Genomic DNA, 20,060 nt, shown 5'->3' on the forward strand with positions numbered 1-20,060 from the left:
TCCTATCCTCCCACATCCTTGACTCAGAGTACAGACAGGCTCTAAATGCTGTCTCCACACGGTCCTCAAATGCAGTCTGGGTCTCATCCCTGCTGACAGTTTTCACCAGCATGACACTCACTGGGAAGCCACTGGATGTGCCAATGGGATGGGAAATCAGGCTGCTTCTCATCCCTTGTACCTGGAACAAGACTGCCCACCTCAATTCTCATCAGAGGTGAGAGATGGGGGAACATGAGGGCCAGCTGCTGCAGATCAGAGCTGAAAATGCTGGATGTTGTTCCTTCCCAGAGACCTAATCTTTACAGCCATCTACACCTCTCTCCCCTCTTCCTGTTCTCTTCCTGGGCATGCTACAGCTGAGCACAGGCTCCCATGGTCAGAAAAGCAGGTCATTAAGAGCTTTCTCTAATTGCCAGTGTATTTCTTCACCTTTACAACCAGTGATAAATTGACTTTCACTTGATCATCTTACTGTGCCCCATAGGCTCAGTCTGGCTCTCACCTGCTGCCAGCAGTAGGGTGGCTGTGTTTGAACCAAAGCACAATCACCCACCCCAAAGTGCTCAGAAATTACCTTTGAAATACAAGAGGGATATAAAAATGAACATGTTTGAAATGTGAATAACATATTTTAGTATCCTTTGCTTGGCTTTCAGAATGTGGTTACTTCAAGCCTTTAAGCTCCCTGGAATCATGGAAGCAAGTATTTATTCTTCATGTTTGTTTTTCTTTTAATGAAAATTGGGATTGTCATTCAGTCTTATGATTCCAGCACACGTGGCTTCAGGACAGACACCAGCTAGCACTGGGCTTGCCAGGAAATAGTGACAGCTGGCAACAGCATCAAACACTTGTTTGGGCTTTTTTTCTCTATACACATATGCTTTGTGCTCAGAGCAACAGGGAGGTTAGCCCCTCGACTTGAAATAAATCCTCCCAGAAGAAAGAAATCCATCTGTCTGGGAAAAGTTAGAAAATATTTTTGCATTTATTTTTCTTTTTTTTCTTTTTTTTTTTAATGAATACAAACTCTTGTGAAGAAATATTCTTCTGTTTCCATTGGAAGGCAGAAACCAGCAAAAATTAATGTACAATATCGAGGAATACTTGGTGCAAATGGACCAAAAAGGATTCCCCACAAGGTATGTCTACGTACAGGAAAAAAGGTTGCTGGAGTTGGAAAAGACAGCCTGGTTATTACAGGGTTGGGGTTTTTTTTTCATTTAATCTCCCAATTATAAATAATCAATGTGATTTACAAAATAATTTACAGAAAATGATTGGATTCATCATTGCAATAAATTACTTGGTACGATGCCACCAGCATTGAGACCATACAATACCTCTGACACCGCCAGCATGAGGTGTTTCATTTTTGCATTGGAAATCAAGGGACAGACCTGCAGCTCCTCTGGCTGAGCTGGCTCAGATTTGTCCCCACCAGAGACCTCTTGGCAGCCATGGTTCCACCACCCTCATCCTCCCAAGAGGCCAGAAATGACTCAGGCCTGCAGTGGTGCAGGGCTCTGGGTGCTCCAGCCCTGCTGGCACCTGGAGAAGCAGGGGCTGGGTGCAGGAGGGCTCCTTTCCTGATTCCAGCTGTAAACCAAAGGTCAGATCTGCAGGGTTTTGGCACAGGCAGGCACAGAGAAACAGGGACAGGAGGGAGCAGAGCAGGGCGGGCAGACCCAAGGCTGGGGCAGACCCAAGGGGCTTGGGTGAGACAGGGTTATTGCTTGACCTCTGTCGCTTTTGTCTGCAGGACTCCAAGAACTGAATTTTTGAAGTTGGTGCTCTCAAACACTCTGAGGTCTGAATGAGTCATAACGAATTCTTATCATGTTAGGAAGACCTATAAATCTGTTATCAGCCACTCACTCTAAGCTGAAGGAGTGGCACTGCACTGGAGAAGTAGATTGTATGGCATATCCTAGCATTAAAGCTGGGTCTGAACTGAGATCCTGGGTCCCAATGCTCTCAGCAGTTGGGAAGCCCAAGAACTTGGTCCAATCTGTGAGGCTCAAGCTCTTCTCACCCTCATAGGTCTCTCCCCTTCCTACATCTTTCGCCCACTTCCTCCCAAATAGGCATCCAGTGGTCTTCTTCTGACTGCTGAGTAGCGGTAGTTGGACCAGTGATATTCTGGGCAGTGTTGCCAGCCTGTAAAGGGGGTCACCCCATCCCATTAGTGGAAATCTCTGGAATCCCATGGTCCTTCAAATTCCCAGGAGGCAGTGAGTGGTGCAAGGGAAGAGCTTGGCAGTGGTTGCCTCTCTGAGCATTGTGGTGAGAGGGCAGGCATGGCACAGAAATAACAAAACCCTTCAAAAGGCAGTGGAGTATCTTGGCGGGCCAAACTTTGCCCCAGCATCAGCTGAAAAGATTTGTTAGACCTGGCTGGGGGGCTTAGTGTGCTGGAGGGTGACACCACACAAAGACCTGGGACTAGCCAAGGCTGAGGAGCAGTTCTGCCAGTGCTGCCTGGGCAAACCCCATGTGCTTCACCTGCTGTGATGCTCCTGGGGGAGCTTCCACCTCCACCAAGTCTGCCTGGACTGGGGACTGTCAGGGGGGCTGGCACGGCCGTGGGAGGGAAGCCCTCCACTCGCAATGCACAGGGAATTGCTTGTTCATGGGGTCTGGTGTGTGCTGAACCAGCACTGAGGTGACAGTGGGGCAACAGCCCATCCCCAGCCAGTCACTGTGACCTCCCCACAGAGGGAGGCAGGAATCTGGCTCTCCTTACAAGGACTGAGGGTTTCAGCAAGGCTTCAGCCTTAGTTCTGGGACTCGGGGCTGCCCGTGGCACGTGCTGTCTGTAGCTGCAGGCAGACAGCTTCTGGTGGTGGTCAGTCCAATAAGCAAGTCCGTGTGTTCATGCCCAGGGACCTCTGGGTGGCTTCTCTTTTCACAGTGGCAGAGTCAGTTCAGGCTTTTCTCCCACATGGTCTTCCAAAGGTGGTGTGTGGGCTGCTAGATGACCTCCTGTTTGGTGATGGCAGGCTGTGGGATGGAGGTGGGCTGCTTTGCCACGGTGGCAATGGCTCCAGGGAGCAGCTTGTACTGCTCTGGTCCTGAGCTCGCGGGTGGAGAAGGCTGTGGAGTTTCTGGAGTAGCTGAAGAGGGAGAAACCAAATTAGAAGAGGGCCTCACAAACCTGACAGCACTGAGATCTCTCCTCAGTCGTGCAGGGTGCAGGTGTCAGCACAGCAGAGGCTCTTAAGGGCTCGTGTGTTTGCTGTAGGGCAGCCCAGACACTCAGGCATGGTTTGATGCCCCAGGAGAACCACAATAACCAATATCAAATGAGGAGAGCTGCTGACGTTTTGGCCTGGACTGACCACATTTTTGGTCAGCCAAGGTCATCTCAGCACAAGGTCCCCAGTGGTGGCCCCATGTGGTGGGCCAGATTCTCCTGTGTTTTTGCAGAGGACAAACTGAGGTGTGTCTGAACCACTCAAGGGAAGGGAGCCTTTCCACTGATTTCACTAAGCTCTGGATGGGATCATTCATCCCTTAAGGGCTATGTAAAAGTTACTGTCTGCCAAGGACTATCTTGTTGAATCAGTTAGTCTGGCCTAATCTAATCTAACCCACCTCTCTGTTTGTCTTTCCCTCCTTTCTGCATAGGAATTTCTCACATGCTCATTACCAGAAACTTTGTCTTGCTTGCAAATTTCTGTGCAAGGTAGAAACTACCTCCACATGCACACTGAAAAGCTCCTGGTTTCTCCTGGGAGCTCTGTCTCTCTGGATATACTCACACATCTGCCCGTTGTGCATCTGAGGAGGCATTGTGTTGGCCACAATGACGTTTGTTCCCAGGTTCTCCTGGATCAGATGAGGGTGCAGGGGGTGGTGGGCGTGTGGCATTTCACTCGATGAGCCTAAGAACATGGATAAGACATTAATTGCCACAATGGCAGGAGACAATTTGGATGGGCAGACCCACCCAAGTGTCCAAGGCTTTGTGCATGACCAGCTTGTACAGAGGTGACTAGAGCACACCCTTCCCTTTTTTCTCCATGGATGCCTTGAACTAACTAACCCCTGCCTGCTGCCTGCATGTCCTCTTATGCAGGGTTATATACTCCTGAGTCCCACCTCCATGTAAAGAATAGCACAGTGGGAACTTTTGCATTTTGTTTTGTCTCATTGGATGATCCCACTAGAAAATCTGGCACATTCTTTCAACCTGAGCTTTAAGACCTTTTTGTTTTGATGAGTCCCTTCTGACAGAGGAGGATTGGTGAAATGGCTGCCTGGTAGGAGTCTGGGGAGTGCACAGAAAAGCTTGTCCATGTGCAGAGGGCTGGGGATGCCTCTGTAAATAGAGGCATAGCTAATGCATCTGTTTAGGTGAGGAGAGATAGAGGACCCTTGGTTACCCCTGTCAAGGACAGGGGAGATGATTTTGTGTGAGTTAAGGGCTGACCTGCAGACTGGCTGTCTCTAACTTTTCCAGACAGGGAGCAATGACTAAGGAGGTTCTCCAGGGGACAATAAACGGGGAACACTGAGAGGCCTCTTGTCAGACCCTCAAGTACTCACCTCCCAGCAGCATCTCCTGCAGCAGGTTGTCAATCTTAGCCATGCCAAAGAGCTTGACGAACTGGATCTGCTCTATCATCTGCCAGGTGATGCTCTGCAGCACGGGCAGCAGCAGCAGCAGCTCCCCGAAGCGGCCCCGCGAGTCGTACTGGCGGTCGTTGATGTAATCCTCCAGGCTCACCTGCACCTGGTACCGCATCCGCTTGATCTTGGACGGGTCGCTCAGTCCCTTGGCATCTGCAACAACCCACACAGCAAACTCGCCAGACTGCTCCCCTGGGGGCTGCCTGTCAGTGACAGCATGAAGTCTGGGCACAGCCTGAGGTGAGCTGCCTCTGATTCCCCATCGGCTGCTGTGATGGACAATTTTTCTCTTCTTAGACTGACTTCTCCCCTCCCTCTAAGAACAGTTTGGTTCAGAGAGGAGACCAGGCAGCATTTCTACCACTCAGAACCGGTGTTAGCCAGCATAACCCAGACTAGTCCCCTCTGAATGGTAACCCCTCACCAAGCTGGGGCATACCTGGGTCAAAGAAGATGATGGCTTTCAAGCAGGCATATTCATTGTCATCTATCTGCAGCTCCTGGAAGGGGAGGACCAGCTCGTCCAGGATGCGGATGGCCACACGGTTCACCTCCACCAGCTCGGGGCAGTTCCGTGGGATGATGTGATCATTTCCTTCGGAGAAGCGGCACAGAGACCATCACCTTGTCATTGCTCAAGACTTATCCAGGGTGACAAGGAGTTCAAAATGCAGGTAACTAATGCTGAGATAATTTTGGGGGTGGAGGAATTAAGAAGTTCCTCCTTCTGCCCCTACCGTGTCTCAGAACACCAGAAATTCTGATCTGTATTTTCAGAGCAGCTTCTCATTACACAGGAGCCACTCAAGTGAGGAAAAGCTGACCAAGCAGTGAGAACTTTTTCCTCAATCCCGCCACAGCCTGCTTACACAAACCTCGGGGTGCACCATGAATGTTCACAGTCCCCAACTTTGCCACATGTTGTGGCCTTGATGTCAATGTCAGCCAGGCCTAGCTGCACTCAAAGGCTGTGCTGGGCTTGCTAAAGTACAGAACAGCTCAAGCCACCATCCTGCAAAAAGGATGTCCACAAACACTGAACCACCCTCTCCTTCACCCCGGCAGGGAAGCGTCACAGAAGCAGATGGGCTGGGAGCAGAAGTGCAGTTTTTACCTAGCAGCAAGACATCCTTGAACACCATGGACCTCTTGGCAGCTCCCAGTAACAGATGCTCCCCTGCGTGTGCACGTAGCAGTGCTACCTGCAAGGGCAGGGAAAAGTTATTTGGGTGACGCAGAGACTGAGACAAGACTCTGATTTCATGTAAGCAAGAGGGAAAGCTCAGCATTCCTGTACTGCACTCAAGGATGGGGAGTGAGGGCCCCTCTTCAGTTACAGGCAGAGAAAGAGATCAAAAAATGGGCTAAACCAGTTATAAATCCAGCAGAACCAACAGATAGTAGACAGCACCTGAAATATCCCATATTCAGGACACACGTCATGAGCAAGACCATCCTAGACTGTCCCAGGACCTCACACCAGTGTGGGACATGTTCACAGTGGGCTGTTTGCAGACAGCTCCTACCAAGCGCAGAACCAGGGACCACACTCCATCCTGGGAAGTGGGGAGAAGTACAATCCCCTGCTGTTGGACACCTGCTGTCCCTCTGGGCTGTGCCCAGCTCCCACTGAAATCACACTCAATGGGGACCCATGTCCAGCTGGCTGGTGGGGTCACCCCCTGGCCATTCGTCCCCTCCACAGCCACAGGAATTGGGGACAGGGAAGCCAAAGGGATGTTTTTCTCCCCTGCTGTTAATGATTGAAGTGTTTCATCTTACACCCTCCAGTGGCTCCTGAGAATGTTCTGAATCTTTTGCCCTCCTTCAGTTAAAAATTTCAGAGATTTAGGCAGAAAGAAAAGTTAACGATTGGACATCCTGACACAGAGGCTTCTTAATGTCCAGCCAGGAGCTTCTGCTGGAGAAAACAATCATTAAACATTAATAGAGAAATGCTGAAAAGTATGTCCTGATGGGAATGGTCCCCTTTTCTGGTGTGTTATCCTCAGCATCTGACAAAGCCAAGAGAAGTCTTACCCTACTAGAAATGCCAGGAGAATGTATCACCCACAGAAGAGAGCTCTGGTTAGGAAAGATGCTGATGTCTAGGAGAGGGATGTGGGGTTTTTTTTTGCAGATGGTAAAAAAGGTTATGCAAAATCAACAGAGTGGAGATCCTTGCAAAAAGACTGTGCACACATGATACTGGGGAATCTTTATCTAGATGCCAAAATCTAGCCTCTCTCTATCGCTGTCCAAACATGGGTGGATATGTTAGCTGAGCTGCTTGGAATGACCAGAGCTGCACAAAACTGATCTTTCCTACCTGATGAAACTTCGACAAGGAGAAAACTGCAAGTCCCAGGGGGGAGTGAAGCTCTCACCTAGAAATTTCCTGCCTAATTCAAATTCAAGAAGGTTCAGTTTGTAACTACCTTTTTTGTGTCCATAAAATTGGCTTGTTTGAGCAGGGTTAAAGTCAATTATTTCAACAAGGCAAAACCATCTCATTTGATATTGGTTCTTGCAGTGATGAACCTGAGATACATCATTTCACATCATTTGTGAGCTAGGATAAATAGACAGGTGTAACACAATGAAGATGAACTTGAACTTTGAGATGAAATGGCTTTGCCCCACCAAACACAGTAATTTTGACATTTTAGTGCAGAAGGAGAATGAGGGGTTGGGTATGATCTTTTCTACAAAAGATGTATTTCATGCCTGTGGAGCAGCCTCTCCCTTGTGGGAAGGCAGGGTTGAGACTGTGTCATCTTTAGGTTTTGTTTTCTCCTTTGAGGAATTTTGCAGCCCCACAGCTGTAAAATGAGCTCATGTGGAAGTTGCTGTAGTTTGCAGAGTTATTGGCCAGGTTTAGGGCCTCTGTTCCAAATGGCACAAGGATGTGATGGGTTGTGCAGAGCTGCCCCAGGGCTGTGCTGGGCTGCAGCCTGTTTACTGTGTAAATGGCATTTGCCATTGGAGTCCATTTTGGTTTCACTAATTTATGAATTGTATTTTCCTTAGCAATTTAACAGATTTCTTATAATTTAAAATGATTTTGCACTTGCACACAATAGAAAAGAAGGAAACATGCTCCCATTTTAAGAGCACTGAATTCCCCAGAGCTCTGGGTGCTACTGGGTGGTTACTAAAGAGCTCACATTTAGGATTTAGGGGGTTTTGATCAGCTGGATTCTCTCAACTGGACATCCTTTTTCTTCATTATATAAAAATTACCCCTAGGCCAATGGGGCTGGAGACTGGTCCTAGCTGAAGAGAACACATGCTGGATTTGTGACTGTACCCTGGGCAGATTGGAAATACCTTCCTACCTGTGACAGGACCTGTGCTGGCCCTGCCAGAAGTGCTATCACAGCCACACGTGCTGGTCAAGGCTGGGCACATATCATGTCCTTCAACACCTGCTGCAGACCTCTGAAATTTAGACTTACACAGGAGGCATTTCCTGCCTGAGATCCTGCAGTGCAGTTCTACAGAGGACACCAAACCCACTGTGCTTATCTTCGTTAGGGAACCCGCAAATGTCATGTTAGTAATTTCTGTTAAATGCAAATATATGCTTGCTTTTTAATCCTGGATAAAGATTTTCTACTGCCTTGGGAGCAAACTAGTGTTTAGCTTCAAAATTCCACACTGGGAGCATGGATACAAACATATTCCCAGGTGGGAAGCAGCAAGAGACAGGCAGATTTTAAGTTTTGGGCAGACCTTAGGCCAGAAATCTGTCATGCTAATTCTGATTACCCCAAGCATTTGTATAGCACTTCAGGCTTTCAAAGTGCTGCGCAAACTATAATTAATAAATGACTGGGTGACCCCAAAATGCTCATCTGATATGGGACCTAATTCGAGCTCAGTGTTATCTGGCTGTGCTCATCGGCTGATTAGCAGCACATGCAAGTGGCCCGTGCTGGCATTGTATGGATGCCTGGCCTGTGCTGCCATTGTATGGATGCTGTTCCCAATCAGCTGCAGCAGTCAGGATAACAGAGTGCACAATGAGCATTTTCTTTGAAGGTCTCAGCTGGCTCTGGCTCCCCACTGCCTTTGCCAGGGCAGAGCGAGGTGGGGTGGATGGGGGGACTTGCCTGGTCATCCAGGGGCAGCTCACAGAAGGGGGGGATGTACTTGGCCCACTCCACCAGCACCAGCAGCTGCTGCTTCATGGACTCACACACGTCGGAAATATTGGCAATCTTTTTCCCTCGGATGTCTCCGTTGATCACAGGAACCGGGGATGATATCTGGAAGGAGAGAAGAGACCCTTCAGCTGGCAGTGCCACACAGGAAACACAGACAGGAAAATCCCCAGCCCATGGGTTGTGTTGATGAAGACTCCAGAATCGACAATTACTTTTTTCTGTTGCACAAACCCAGCTACCAGAATAGGTGACCCAGCAAGACTCATTTAAACTGAGATCAGCTGGGGATCTGTGAACATGAAATGCTGCAGAGCAGAGGCTGTGGATCATCTTGGTAAACTGTAATTCCCTGAATAGACTGGAAAGCACAGAAGAAACATTCCTAAAACCAGGATCTTCCTCCCACTGAACAAATGTGCTCAGTCAAGATCCAGGAGGGAACAGAGGGGCTGGCATGGCAGTCGGCCTCACCAGTAGAAAGGACATGTCCACCTACTGCTGCTGCACAAGCTACTTGGTCCCACCAAAGTGCAGAGAACTGTTCCCCCTTCCACCCTTCTCCAGAGCCAGTGCTTGGCCAGAGCTGCCGTGTCTGCTTTCCACAGGAGGCAAGCAGGCTCTGCCCCACTCCTGAGTCATCATGAGCACACCAGGCCACAGCTTTCCAGGTCTGGCATTGCTTTCTGTGAGCACCAGGTCATTAGTATTTGACATCATCCACTTTGAATAGCTAAAGACAGACTTTAAAGATAACAGTCTCCCACCTCCCACTGGCTTTTAGGTCCTTTTGGCAAACCTGGGCAAGTGCAAACATGCCCACAATACAAGCCACAGTTGGACCACATAATGGCGAATTATTTGTGATTGCAACTGGGCCCATTTCATTTGCAAAGGACAGGCCTGACAAGTCTGCAAGTACTGTCACACAGTTGGACAGAACATCCCCCCCAAACCAGGCACCCAACCTCCTCCCTGGCTCTCATTCATAGCTGCTCACCCAGGTCATCTAAAAATTTGCCCTTAGTCACTACTTTATCCTCATGCTTCTGTAAGCAATTAACTCAACCCCATCACTGCCCTCTGCCTGCCCTCTGTGCTCTTGTACAGCATCAGCTCTTCCTGTCCTATTCCTGCCAGCATTTTCAGCTTGGACCCTGCCAGCCTCCCCAAGGAAATGGAATTCAAATGCCACCTGCATTTTTTTTTTTATTTTTTCAGGTTGCATTACCTGGAGGCTTTCCAGCTCACCAGCTATTATTGAATAAATAAGATTGTAAAAATCTCACCATGCATTACCCTAATCAGAGGGCCCGGAAGGCTTAGCAAATAAATAAAGACCTCTGAGTGAGTGACCCTAGATCTTGGAGAAAGCAGCTCCTCAGCAGTATCTTGTTCTAATTAGCCAGGCACATAAAAGTTACCAATTACCGTGCTGGAGCCTGCCTTGTTTAATGAGTCTCTCTGTGCTCTGTGGGAGAGCAGAAGCTCCCCTAGATTTGTCAATGGTTGTGGTTTTTATCAGCAGACCCTGCTTACATGTGATGGCACTGCAGGACTCTGAGCCCCGGAAACGTCCTTCTCTTGTACATTTGGTGACTCGAGACCCCATTATCTCACACCTCTGGGAGCGGCACCAATCTTATTTTTATAGGGTATATAAATATATTAGGGCCTACATAGGACAAGTTGAGATGTGGGATGAGATTGGATATGCTTTTTGTGTACAAGATTGGCCCTTGGCCCTTCTGACATATCCCCTCCATGGGGAAGTGGACCTTACAGCCTGAGCCTAATGTGGAGCCCAGAGCACAGCACGTCCTGTCCTGGAGCATCTCCCAGGGCAGCCTTCAGGGTAGCGTGACCCTTGAAGCAGCATGGACTGCCAACTCAACCCCCTGTTCATCTTCCCCAGGACACAGAGTGCTCTTCTCCCCAGCTCCCATGAAGAGTGGCAGCTCTTGCCTCCAGGACAACTCCATCCTCATCGCTTGTTCTCACAGACAAACCCTCCCTGCAGACTGTGCATGCCCATCCTGTCCTGTGTCCTCCCAGAGAGCGCTGAGCTGTGTACACCATTTGCAGTATTCCGTTTCTTAAATCAGAGTCATCTTTTCAAGGTGAACGCTCTAGGAAATGAATCTTGGCAGTGTGCTAGTGGAAACAGGGAATTTCAAGCAAGCACTGGAAAAGATATCTGCATAAAACAAGCAGGAAACCAATTCCTCGTGAAACTGTGCAGGAATCCAAGGTTCCTAACAGCCCATAGGGAAGGGAGGCTGCTCATACAAGGCCAGCCCCTCGTGGGCTTAGGCAGCCGCAGCTGTTTGGATTGCAATGATTCTACCCTGTTTTCTTCTGTCCAGCTCTCCAGCCTTCCTGTGTCCCATTAAAGCAGAACAAATCACTGCATATTGTTACAACTGAGTTCTGGACTAAGGAGATTTAAAGGAATGGTTTCAGGTAACAAATGATTTTTGAAAAATCAGCATTGAGTTGGCAGATAAGCCACTTAGAAAGAGATGATAATTTGAAGACTCAGCTATTAAATACTCAGCTGGCTCTACAAGCCAGGTAGTGCCTGATGCTTTTGTATTTGCTAAAGAAGAGGTACCTGCTGTGCCAGGGCTTCTGCGTGCAGGAGGGCATTGATGGAGGGCAAGCTGCTGTCCTCGTAACTTGATCGGCGGGTACTGATTCGGTCCCGTTCATTTTGTACAGCTGCAAGAGAGGATTTTGGCTGAGCTGCAGGTCGTTCATGGCAATGCACACCGAAAACTAGCACAGACTTTTGGCGTTCCCCTTCCTTAGCTGCAGTTTCCCAGCTTCCCTGCCAGGCAGGGCGGAGGTGCAGCTGTGTCTGGTTTGTGGTGGGATGCCAGCGAGAGCTGACTACATCTGGTGGTTCTGATTTCTTATTTGCTTTATTAGACTTTATTAGATTCAGAACCCAAACACCTGTAGAGTTCAGTGTGGAAAATTTCCTGTCAAAGTATCTGAGCTTTTTGATTTCATGATATGGGGTCTGAAACGATGGCCATGTTGATGTATACAGCCCAAAGCTGATGTGTGAGATGGAGGAGTATCTGCAAGGTTTCCTTGCCCACATGACTCCTGTGAGCTCCATTCAGAAAGCTGTTGCACTGGGTTGGTGTAGTTGGAAAACTTCTGTCTAAGCTACAATAAGGAAGGAAGTGCAGAACTGCTCCTGCTTATCCATCCAGAGCAAAAGAGCTCTCTCAGACCTTATTGTAAAAGCATCCCAGGACAGGTTTGACCCCAGCATGCCTCCCTGTTTGGTCTAGTCTTGAGGGCCTGGGCTTTGAGGAGAGGATTTGCCTGCTCTGTCTGTCATGAGGCCTGGGCCGGCTGTAACTCACCCTGGCCACGCCACTCAAAGCCATCTGCTCAAATAAGCTATTGATCCATGGCAGGGGAAGCAGCACAGTCCCTGCCTTAGGCTGGTGGCTCTCTGGATTGATACGTTCTCGATGTATAAATCTGCCTGATAAAAAGCAATAATGAGGCTGGGCCAGGAGAAAAGCCCTGAAGTCAGCGGCTGTAAATAGGAGCTCTCAAGGTTATGCTGCTTGTTATCAGTAGCAGGCCCCCGAGTTCAGTCACGCCATGATGTTTTCCAAATGTTTGCTCAGTATTAGCTGGTCATGCACCTAATGTAACTTCTATTGAATATTAACAGACAACAGCATGGCTCTGGGCAGGGGATGAGCGGACGCTGCTTGGAGAGGAGGATTCCTATATTCTTCAGGAAAAGTCAAGAGAAGTTGCTTGAGATGCCTCATGCCCTTTTACAGGGAATAAATGTTCCTGCTCAGAGGTCTTCCTGCAGCCACCCAGGTACCACTGGTACTTCCCTGCTGTCTTCAAGGACCCTTTTACTCCAGAGTTTCTCCTTGAGGTGGTGTGAACTGGGAGGAGCACAGGGTTTAATTTCCCTGCATGGAACAACATGGAACAAACCTCCCAGTTGTCCCTTTGCAGACATCACTGGGGTGAGCTCTGTGGGATGCTGGGCAGCTGCTCTGCTCCTGGCAGTTTGTCCCTCCACCAACAGGGTCACCAGCAGTGGATTTCCTACCACTCCTGAGAAGCAGGGCTAAACAAGGGGAGAATCCTGCCATGGGGACTTGTAAGGGCTGCAGAGACAGGGCGGTAGGGAAGCCGGGGGGTTGAGCATGGGCCATGCAGGGATATCTCTACTCTTTTCATACTGAGTTAAATAGCAAAAATGCTCCACTTTGCTGTGGATCCTTTCTGCTGTGGCTGAAACTAAACTAAACTCTCTGCAGAGGGTCAGCAAGACCCTATATATCTATTAGGAAGAAAAAGGTGCAAACTGTCAGTGGGACCTTTGCTGGACTCACCCATCCAGCTGTGGATTTTGTGGTCACTCTGGGACAACAGCACTTGGAGCAGTTTTACCAAAGTGTTTCCAAATGTCCAGGCCTTCTTTGGAGCTCCTCAGTGATGTGGAGAAGCATTCCCATACCCCCTCCAATGGACTGGCTATGTTGGAGCCCAGGTGATGTGTGTGTCAGTGTGGGCAAGAGTGAGCTGAAGAACCCTGGGTGTGATTTGTGTGTGCAAGCACGGGCAGTTCTGAGATACAGGCGTGGCCTCTCCCTAAATCCCCTGTGGTGGGGGTCAGGATCTGTGCCCAGGAGAGCACTGTGGATGGAAAACAGGGCTAAGGTGGCTGGGCAAGTGTGCACCTGGCTGGGACCAGCCTTGGGCTGCAAGGGCTTCCTCAAACATACGCAGCCAGCATGAGTGACTGCTGCTGGGGGAAAGCCACACTGTCACCCACCTTCCTTCTTCATTCCTGCTCGGAAGCACTTCTTAAGCCTGCAATACCGGCACTGGTTTCTTTTGTCTTTGTCTACCACACACTGCCTGTTAAACCTGGGAAAAAAGAAAGGTGTGAGGAACAGCAAGACTGAGCCTGAAGGCAGGACAAGACAGAGCCCTGAGCTCCAAGACATGCTCAAAGCAGGTTCCCAGAGGCTCATCCTGAGAAAGGAGCCCCAGTCTGTGATTTTTCCACTCTTGCTTTAGCCTGTGGTTTCTTTTTTGCACTGAACACCTCAGCCCTCCCCTCTACCTCTGGATGTTCAATAAGGACAGACTAGAGCTGAGTCACATGCAGGAGCCCAGGCTGCTGGTCTTACTCAGTAACCAATAGGGCTAGGATGTCTGTGGAGGACTAACAAGCCCCAGGAAGTTAAAAGTGTCATCTAGGAGGGTCAGAACCAACTTGGAAGCTGCTGTTGTAAATTAAATTCAGAATAAAGACATTCATCCTCCAATCTACTGGGATCTAAAGAAGAGGTAGAAGGTTGTAGTAGCCAAATTGTGAGGTTAAGAAGTCATTTTAAGTCCCCGCATCTCTCCAGGGCAGTGTCTGGGATTCTCACAGGTTGGCTCTGACCTCTGGAAAGCATCGCTGGGGTGCAAACTGCTCTGCTGCCACTTGCACTTCAGAGAGGACTTGGGAAGCAGCCAGCTCCTTCCCTCCAAGCTTGTGTCACCAAATCCTCTGCACATGGCGAGGAAAACACTGATCTCCCATGTGTGTGATTCATGAGCCTGGTGGCCACTTGCAGCATGAATTTCACTTGCAAATTTGCTCTAATTTACAGCAGGATGATCCAGCTTGCAGAGTAAAGACAAAGGAGTACAGAGCTGGAAAAGGGCTCCCAGCCATGCTCGATTCTGTAGCTTTTGAAAAGGCTTCCTTCTGCTGTGCTTTTTAAATCCCCAAAGCTGTGGTTTTCCCAAATGGATGCCTGAAAGCAGCTTTTAAAATATTTCTGTAGTGCATATAAAAGCCTCAGCCTCCAAAAACTGGGCACCTTGGCTTTTCTGATGGAGTTGTGGTGAGGGGGCTCCCTGGGCAGCCAGCTTAAATAACCCTGGGGTGCAAATGATGATGTGCTTCACAGGCACTCATAAACCTCAAGCTTCCTTCCGTCACTCAGATTTTAGAGTCATGTTGCTCTTCATGCTCTCCAAGTGGCTGTCAGGCCATCAGGAGTAACTGACTCAAAAAGCCCATGGGATTTAGACACTGTGTACTGAGGATTCTTCATTTTCCTCTGTGACTCTCTACGTCTGGGCTGCTCAAAGCCAGCAGCAAGCAGGCCACAGGGGCTGATGGCACAGGAGAGCCATGGGCTACCACCAATGGCACGAGGTGCAGTGCATGAGCTTCAGGAGCAACACGAGTGCCTCATCCTCAGAAGAGTGCACATTATGCTGCCCCTCATGGTGCTCCTCAGATGTTCTTGCATCATGTAACAGGCAGTGACAGCATTTTAGCTGGATTCCAGGCACACTTCCATCTCATGATGGAGAAGGATTGTCCCCAGGGAGTGGGCAAGGTTTGTGCTGCACTCAGAGCACTGAGTAGTGAGGTGCTAAGTCCCTGAAACAGGGCTTCTCCCCTGCTGCTTGCTGGCCATGTCCATGGCTGGCCATACCCATTTGCAAGAACATGTGCTTGGCCCCTAAAGTATGGGGCAAGACCTCTCAGGGTCTTTACCCAGTGATCAGTGGAGGGCAGTCCCAAAGTCAGAGTGGTCACTGACCCCTCCCAGGTGAGGGCTGAGGTCAGGAAGAGTGCAGGAGGATGCAGGGAGGATGGAAGGCCATGCTGCGGCACTTTGAGGGCTTTGCCATTGAGCTGTGAGGGGCTCTTCTGTTGGAGCCACAGGTGTCTGTGCCCTCTGTCCTTACCTGCAGGAGTACATGTGGTTCTTCCGGACGCTCCTCCTGAAGAAGCCTTTGCAGCCATCGCAGCTGGAAGCCCCATAGTGCTTCCCCGTGGCGCGGTCCCCACAAATGGCGCACAGCGCGCTCACCCCGATGCTGCTGGAAGAGTTGAGGTTGGCTGCTTCTGATGGAGACGTGTCTGGTTGGGGAAGGACACAGCACGAAGGAGACAGTGAGACAGCCAGCCAACATTTCCTAACTCAGCTACCAGTGAGAGATTTTTGGAGAAACCAGGCAGCTGCAGCCTGGCTGTGTGGCCAGTCAGAGGGGTGTGTAAGGAGAAGTGGGTGCTCTGAGTGCTTAAGTAATTGCATTTTGAGTGCACTAAAACCTCCTGTATTGCATGGTGAGACCCCTCTTCCCAAAGGCCTGGCTGCAGCAATGCCTTCAGATAAAGTGGAAGCCCATTTGCAGGAGACACAGGGCAGAGCCAAAATTCCTCAGGGATTTGCAGACACTTTGGGCTGCAGTAGTGTGGCCAGAGAAAAAGCTGATGCAGAGTTAAAGCTGAGGTATTACAGCTCAGGGTGAGCAGCTGATTTGTTAGGGAGATGTTTGTGTTATAGCACTGAAAGAGCCCAGGACAGCCCTGAGCAGATGAGATGACCATTCCCTTCTGCAAGCATAGAGCTCCAACCTGCACAGCCCTTCTTTGGGAGAACAAGACTTTAGGTAAATAACAACCTCAAATGACTTCAGCTGGAAAACTCATGTGGGCAAAGGCTACCCATACAAGGAAGGACTGATTAAAGAAAGAAAAGGTGGCACTCTAGCATGGAGGACGCTGTAGGCTGGGTATCTTGCAGAGTCTGGTAGGATCACAGTGGACATTGATTTGTCTTGTGGTCCTTACAGACCCAGGGAGACTGGGACTTGCAGGGCTTTTTTTTGGAGGATGAGGAATTGCAGCAGCCTCTAGAGGAAAGGACATCTGAAAGGCTGAAAACCATACAAGGGCTACTCTAAACCCCTCCAGCAAGCCAAACAAACCTCAAGGCTGAAGGGATCAGCCCTTAATTCAGTTGATCTAATTGTCCCCTCCCATGTACATTTTTCTGTATCAGCACATCCCCCTTCCTCAGTGGAAATGCCAGTCACAAATCATACCCAGGATCTACAAAGCCATAGAAACCTGCTGGGATTTTTAATGCTTGAGTCTATTGGCCTCTGATTTCTGGGTTTCGTAGGGACTCAGTTAAAGCTCACCCTGGAGGAGCCACTGCTCCCACGGCACCCAGCAGAAAGGCTGGTCCCAGCTGGGCTCCCCAACTGTGGGTGCTGGGGAGGCCAAGGCAAGTCTGGCAGGGGCAGAGCTGCATTTTTAGCTTCTATTTTGTAGAGAAATCAGTATTTCAGCAGGTGCTGCCCATCCTGCTCATGCCACCCCTCAGCAGGAGCAACTGGCACAGAACCAGCAGTGAGCGAGCACAGGAATTCTTGAGCCTTCCCTACCTCTGGCAGCATCTTTCATTTCCCTGCCTTTCTGTCTTTCCAGCTCCTCGTGTCCCTCCTGTATTTCTTTCTGAGTCAGTTTGCTTCCTCTCTGTGTCCTTGCCTGGCACACCCTGTCACGCAGCTACAGCAATACCAGTGCTAAGCTCCTGTCTCCACTCCCAAAGCCCTGAGCTCTCCCGAGGCCATCCTGGCTGTCTCTTGTCCCTGTGAGCAGCTTGCCTCTGAAAACATCCTTCTTCCATACATATCCTGAGGGCTCAGCTGGATGCAGGCCACTCCAGAAGGAAAGTCAAATTCCCAGTTTCAGCTAAACACAGGACTTAGATGTGAGAAGAAGAGCTGATCTGCCTGTAATCCCATTACTTGTGTCTCTGTGACAGCCCAGATAAATCCCTTTTTAGCAATCTATCATGCTGTAATCAGATGAACACAGAACAGGAAAAACTGGCACTCTTATCAAAGAAATTGCAACATCTCAGTCTAATAGTCAACAACAATGAAAATATTGCCTAATGGATAATTTTCCAATTAAGTTTATTTTGCCAAATATGTGCCAAAAGTGTGGGCTCTCGCTGCTGCAATGAAGTGGTTGGGGTTAAGGTAAATGGAGGAAAGAAAAAAATCTGTCTTTGAGACCTCACAGGTGAGCCTTGTGTTGGGACAGGAGCTGCTCAAGAGGTCCCTGAGCCTGTCTGAACACACATTTTGCCTGTGAGAGGCAAACTTGGTCCCTGCTGAGCAGCTGCCCCGGGGCTGGAGCTGCAGAGCTGTTCAGGGCAGTGGCTGGGCTCTGATGTGGTCCTTGGCCAGAAAAAGAGGCCCAGGTTCTGCAGGTGGAGGTCGGCAGGAGGTGTGTCCTGCACACGCGCTGCTACAGTGCCGAAACAGCCCTGGAAGCAAGGCCTGTCCCTGGCCTGGAGCTGGGCCCAGGAGAAGAGGAGAGGAGCTGGTGCTGCCTGCCCCAGCTGACTCACCCACCCCTGGAGTACCACAGCACACTGGATCTTGTCACAGGAGATTATCCTGTCCCCCTGCCCCATGGAGCCCTGGGTCTGGGGGGGCAAATCACAGCCCCTGTGATGCTTGCTGGGTGGGAGAGGGGCATGGAGAGGGAGAAAGGTCTGGGCTTGTCCCAGAGTGTCCAGATGGGTATCAGCAGAGCCAAAGGGGGCAACTTTTGGCCCCAAGGCACCTGAATGGGTAGAACCAGCCCCCATGAGTGGAGAAGGGGCTGGGACCCAGCGTGGCAGGGGTTACTGCACAGCAGAGCCACTTTGGCACCACAGTGTTACATCCATGACAGAGCAAAGCCATAACCCAGGGAAGACCCACACAGGCTGTGATGGAAGAGTCCACACCACCAGCACAGCCCTTCTGGGACATTGGTGTCCAGCAGCCCCAGTGACACAACACATGGGAGGAAAGGGCTTGGAGGGCCACTTTCTGTGGCTCTGTTTAGTCATTAACCTCATATTTAGAGAGACTTTAGGGGGGACTTGGAGAGGAATCTCTTGTTATCTCTGAGCATTTAATCACCAAGACTCTTTGGTCCCCAAATGGGTGGGCCAGCGTTGTGAATTCTGGAGGGTTAGGTGTGATCCTACCCTCCTGAAGGGATGGGAACATTTGTCTGTCCTCTCAAGGTCTCCTTGTCCTTCCTACTGGGGGCTGAGCCAGGAAAGGGGATGCCACCCCACATCCCAGCACTGCACCGGGGAAGGGCTGTGGCCTCACAGCAGCTGCAGCGGCAGTGCCTAAATCACTTCTCATAGTGATTTTCACCCTTACCGGGTGCTAAATGCCTTTCTGCTCCAAGAAAACCTAACTCCAGCTCCTGCTGGAGCAGGACTGGCTCTTGACTCTGGAGACACAGGGTCAGTTTTCTGTCTGGCAAACCATCAACAGCACTTCACTCAGAAACTTTTGGCTGGGGTGTGGGAGACCCTCACCATGTTCAGCCCTAGCCCCGTTCCTTGGGCTGAATGTCTGGTGGGGACCTCTCATTCCACCCAGCTCCTGGTATGTGCCTGCTCCCAAGGGCTCTGGGCTGCAGGACACCATCCCACCTGTACCAGACACAGCTCTGCTCTCCCCCCTCTACTTTTGCCCGGGAGAAGCAGAAACCTTCCAGTGAACTGCTGGGAGCTCCCCATCTGACACTCCTGCCCTCCCTCGGAGCATTTTTGTGGCCACCCCAGGGACTTCTCTTCCTGCAGCCCCCAGCTCATCCCACCACAGCAGAGGGGAGAAGACAGAGGGGACTTACCATTGCCCATAGCCAGCACCTGCATGTTCTCAAACTCCAGGGTGGTGTACGCCGGGTCCAGCGCTGCGCTATAATCTGCCATCTCCATGTCTATGAGGGCTTTGGAAAGGCGCATTATCCTCGGCAAACACGGGCCAGATTGTACCGATTCCCTTGTCCCAGGCTATTGGCCCTCCTGCCTCCCTCTGCCTTCACTGCGTCCCCTACCTGTTGTCTTTTAATTCAGATATTTCTCTGAAAGGATTTGCTGAGCCTCAAGGCCTATACTCCCAGAGGGGTGGAGGCAGGAGGCAGGGGGGTTAATCTTTAATCATCTCACCCATTGCCGAATACTGCTAAGCTGTTTTTTTTTTTTTTTTGGTGGAGCAGCAGTGATTCTTGTTGACTGTTTATTATTGAATCTCAAGGCGTTTCTGATCCTGGCTCCTGGGTGCAGGCAGCACCAGAAGAGCAGGCACTCACCAAGGGCTACTGACCTTGATGCTGAGCTGCTGGTGTTGCTCTTAATTATACCTGGACTGGAAAACTTGGAAAAAGCCCTACCAGGAGAACAAGGTTCTTCTTCACTTCTGTCATTGGCTTCCTCACCACTGGTTGCCTACACCCCTGTTCTTCCCTTCTCTTGCTCCCTCCATCCCTTCCACTCCTTCTCCTTTTCTCTCCCTCACGGTCAGAGAAGGTCAGCTCCCCCCTGGAAATTTACACGTTGCTAGGTAAAGTAAAACGTATGACTCCTTTAACTT

At 50.0% G+C, this 20,060-nt stretch overlaps 1 protein-coding gene across 3 annotated transcripts in view; it reads right to left on the reverse strand.

Moving 5' to 3' along the window:
• Positions 1 to 1,021: 1,021 nt before the first annotated feature.
• Positions 1,022 to 20,060, reverse strand: part of HNF4A (hepatocyte nuclear factor 4 alpha) — a 35,726-nt gene continuing 16,687 nt past the window's right edge. For 2 of the 3 annotated variants that reach the window (XM_010397005.4, XM_019284495.3), the window contains exons 2-10: positions 15,561 to 15,735; positions 13,633 to 13,727; positions 11,419 to 11,525; positions 8,754 to 8,909; positions 5,753 to 5,840; positions 5,078 to 5,233; positions 4,555 to 4,791; positions 3,768 to 3,890; positions 1,022 to 3,119 (exon numbers count right to left, since the gene is read on the reverse strand). In XM_010397005.4, the coding sequence (XP_010395307.2) occupies positions 2,977 to 3,119; positions 3,768 to 3,890; positions 4,555 to 4,791; positions 5,078 to 5,233; positions 5,753 to 5,840; positions 8,754 to 8,909; positions 11,419 to 11,525; positions 13,633 to 13,727; positions 15,561 to 15,735 (1,280 nt within the window). In that variant the 3' untranslated portion in view covers positions 1,022 to 2,976. Of the gene's footprint in view, positions 3,120 to 3,767; positions 3,891 to 4,554; positions 4,792 to 5,077; positions 5,234 to 5,752; positions 5,841 to 8,753; positions 8,910 to 11,418; positions 11,526 to 13,632; positions 13,728 to 15,560; positions 15,736 to 19,317; positions 19,611 to 20,060 lie in introns of those variants that run through there. The other variant, XM_010397003.4, reaches the window with a different exon arrangement.

This window comes from Corvus cornix, chromosome 20 (assembly GCF_000738735.6).
Source record: "Corvus cornix cornix isolate S_Up_H32 chromosome 20, ASM73873v5, whole genome shotgun sequence".
Taxonomy (NCBI): Eukaryota; Metazoa; Chordata; class Aves; order Passeriformes; family Corvidae; genus Corvus; species Corvus cornix.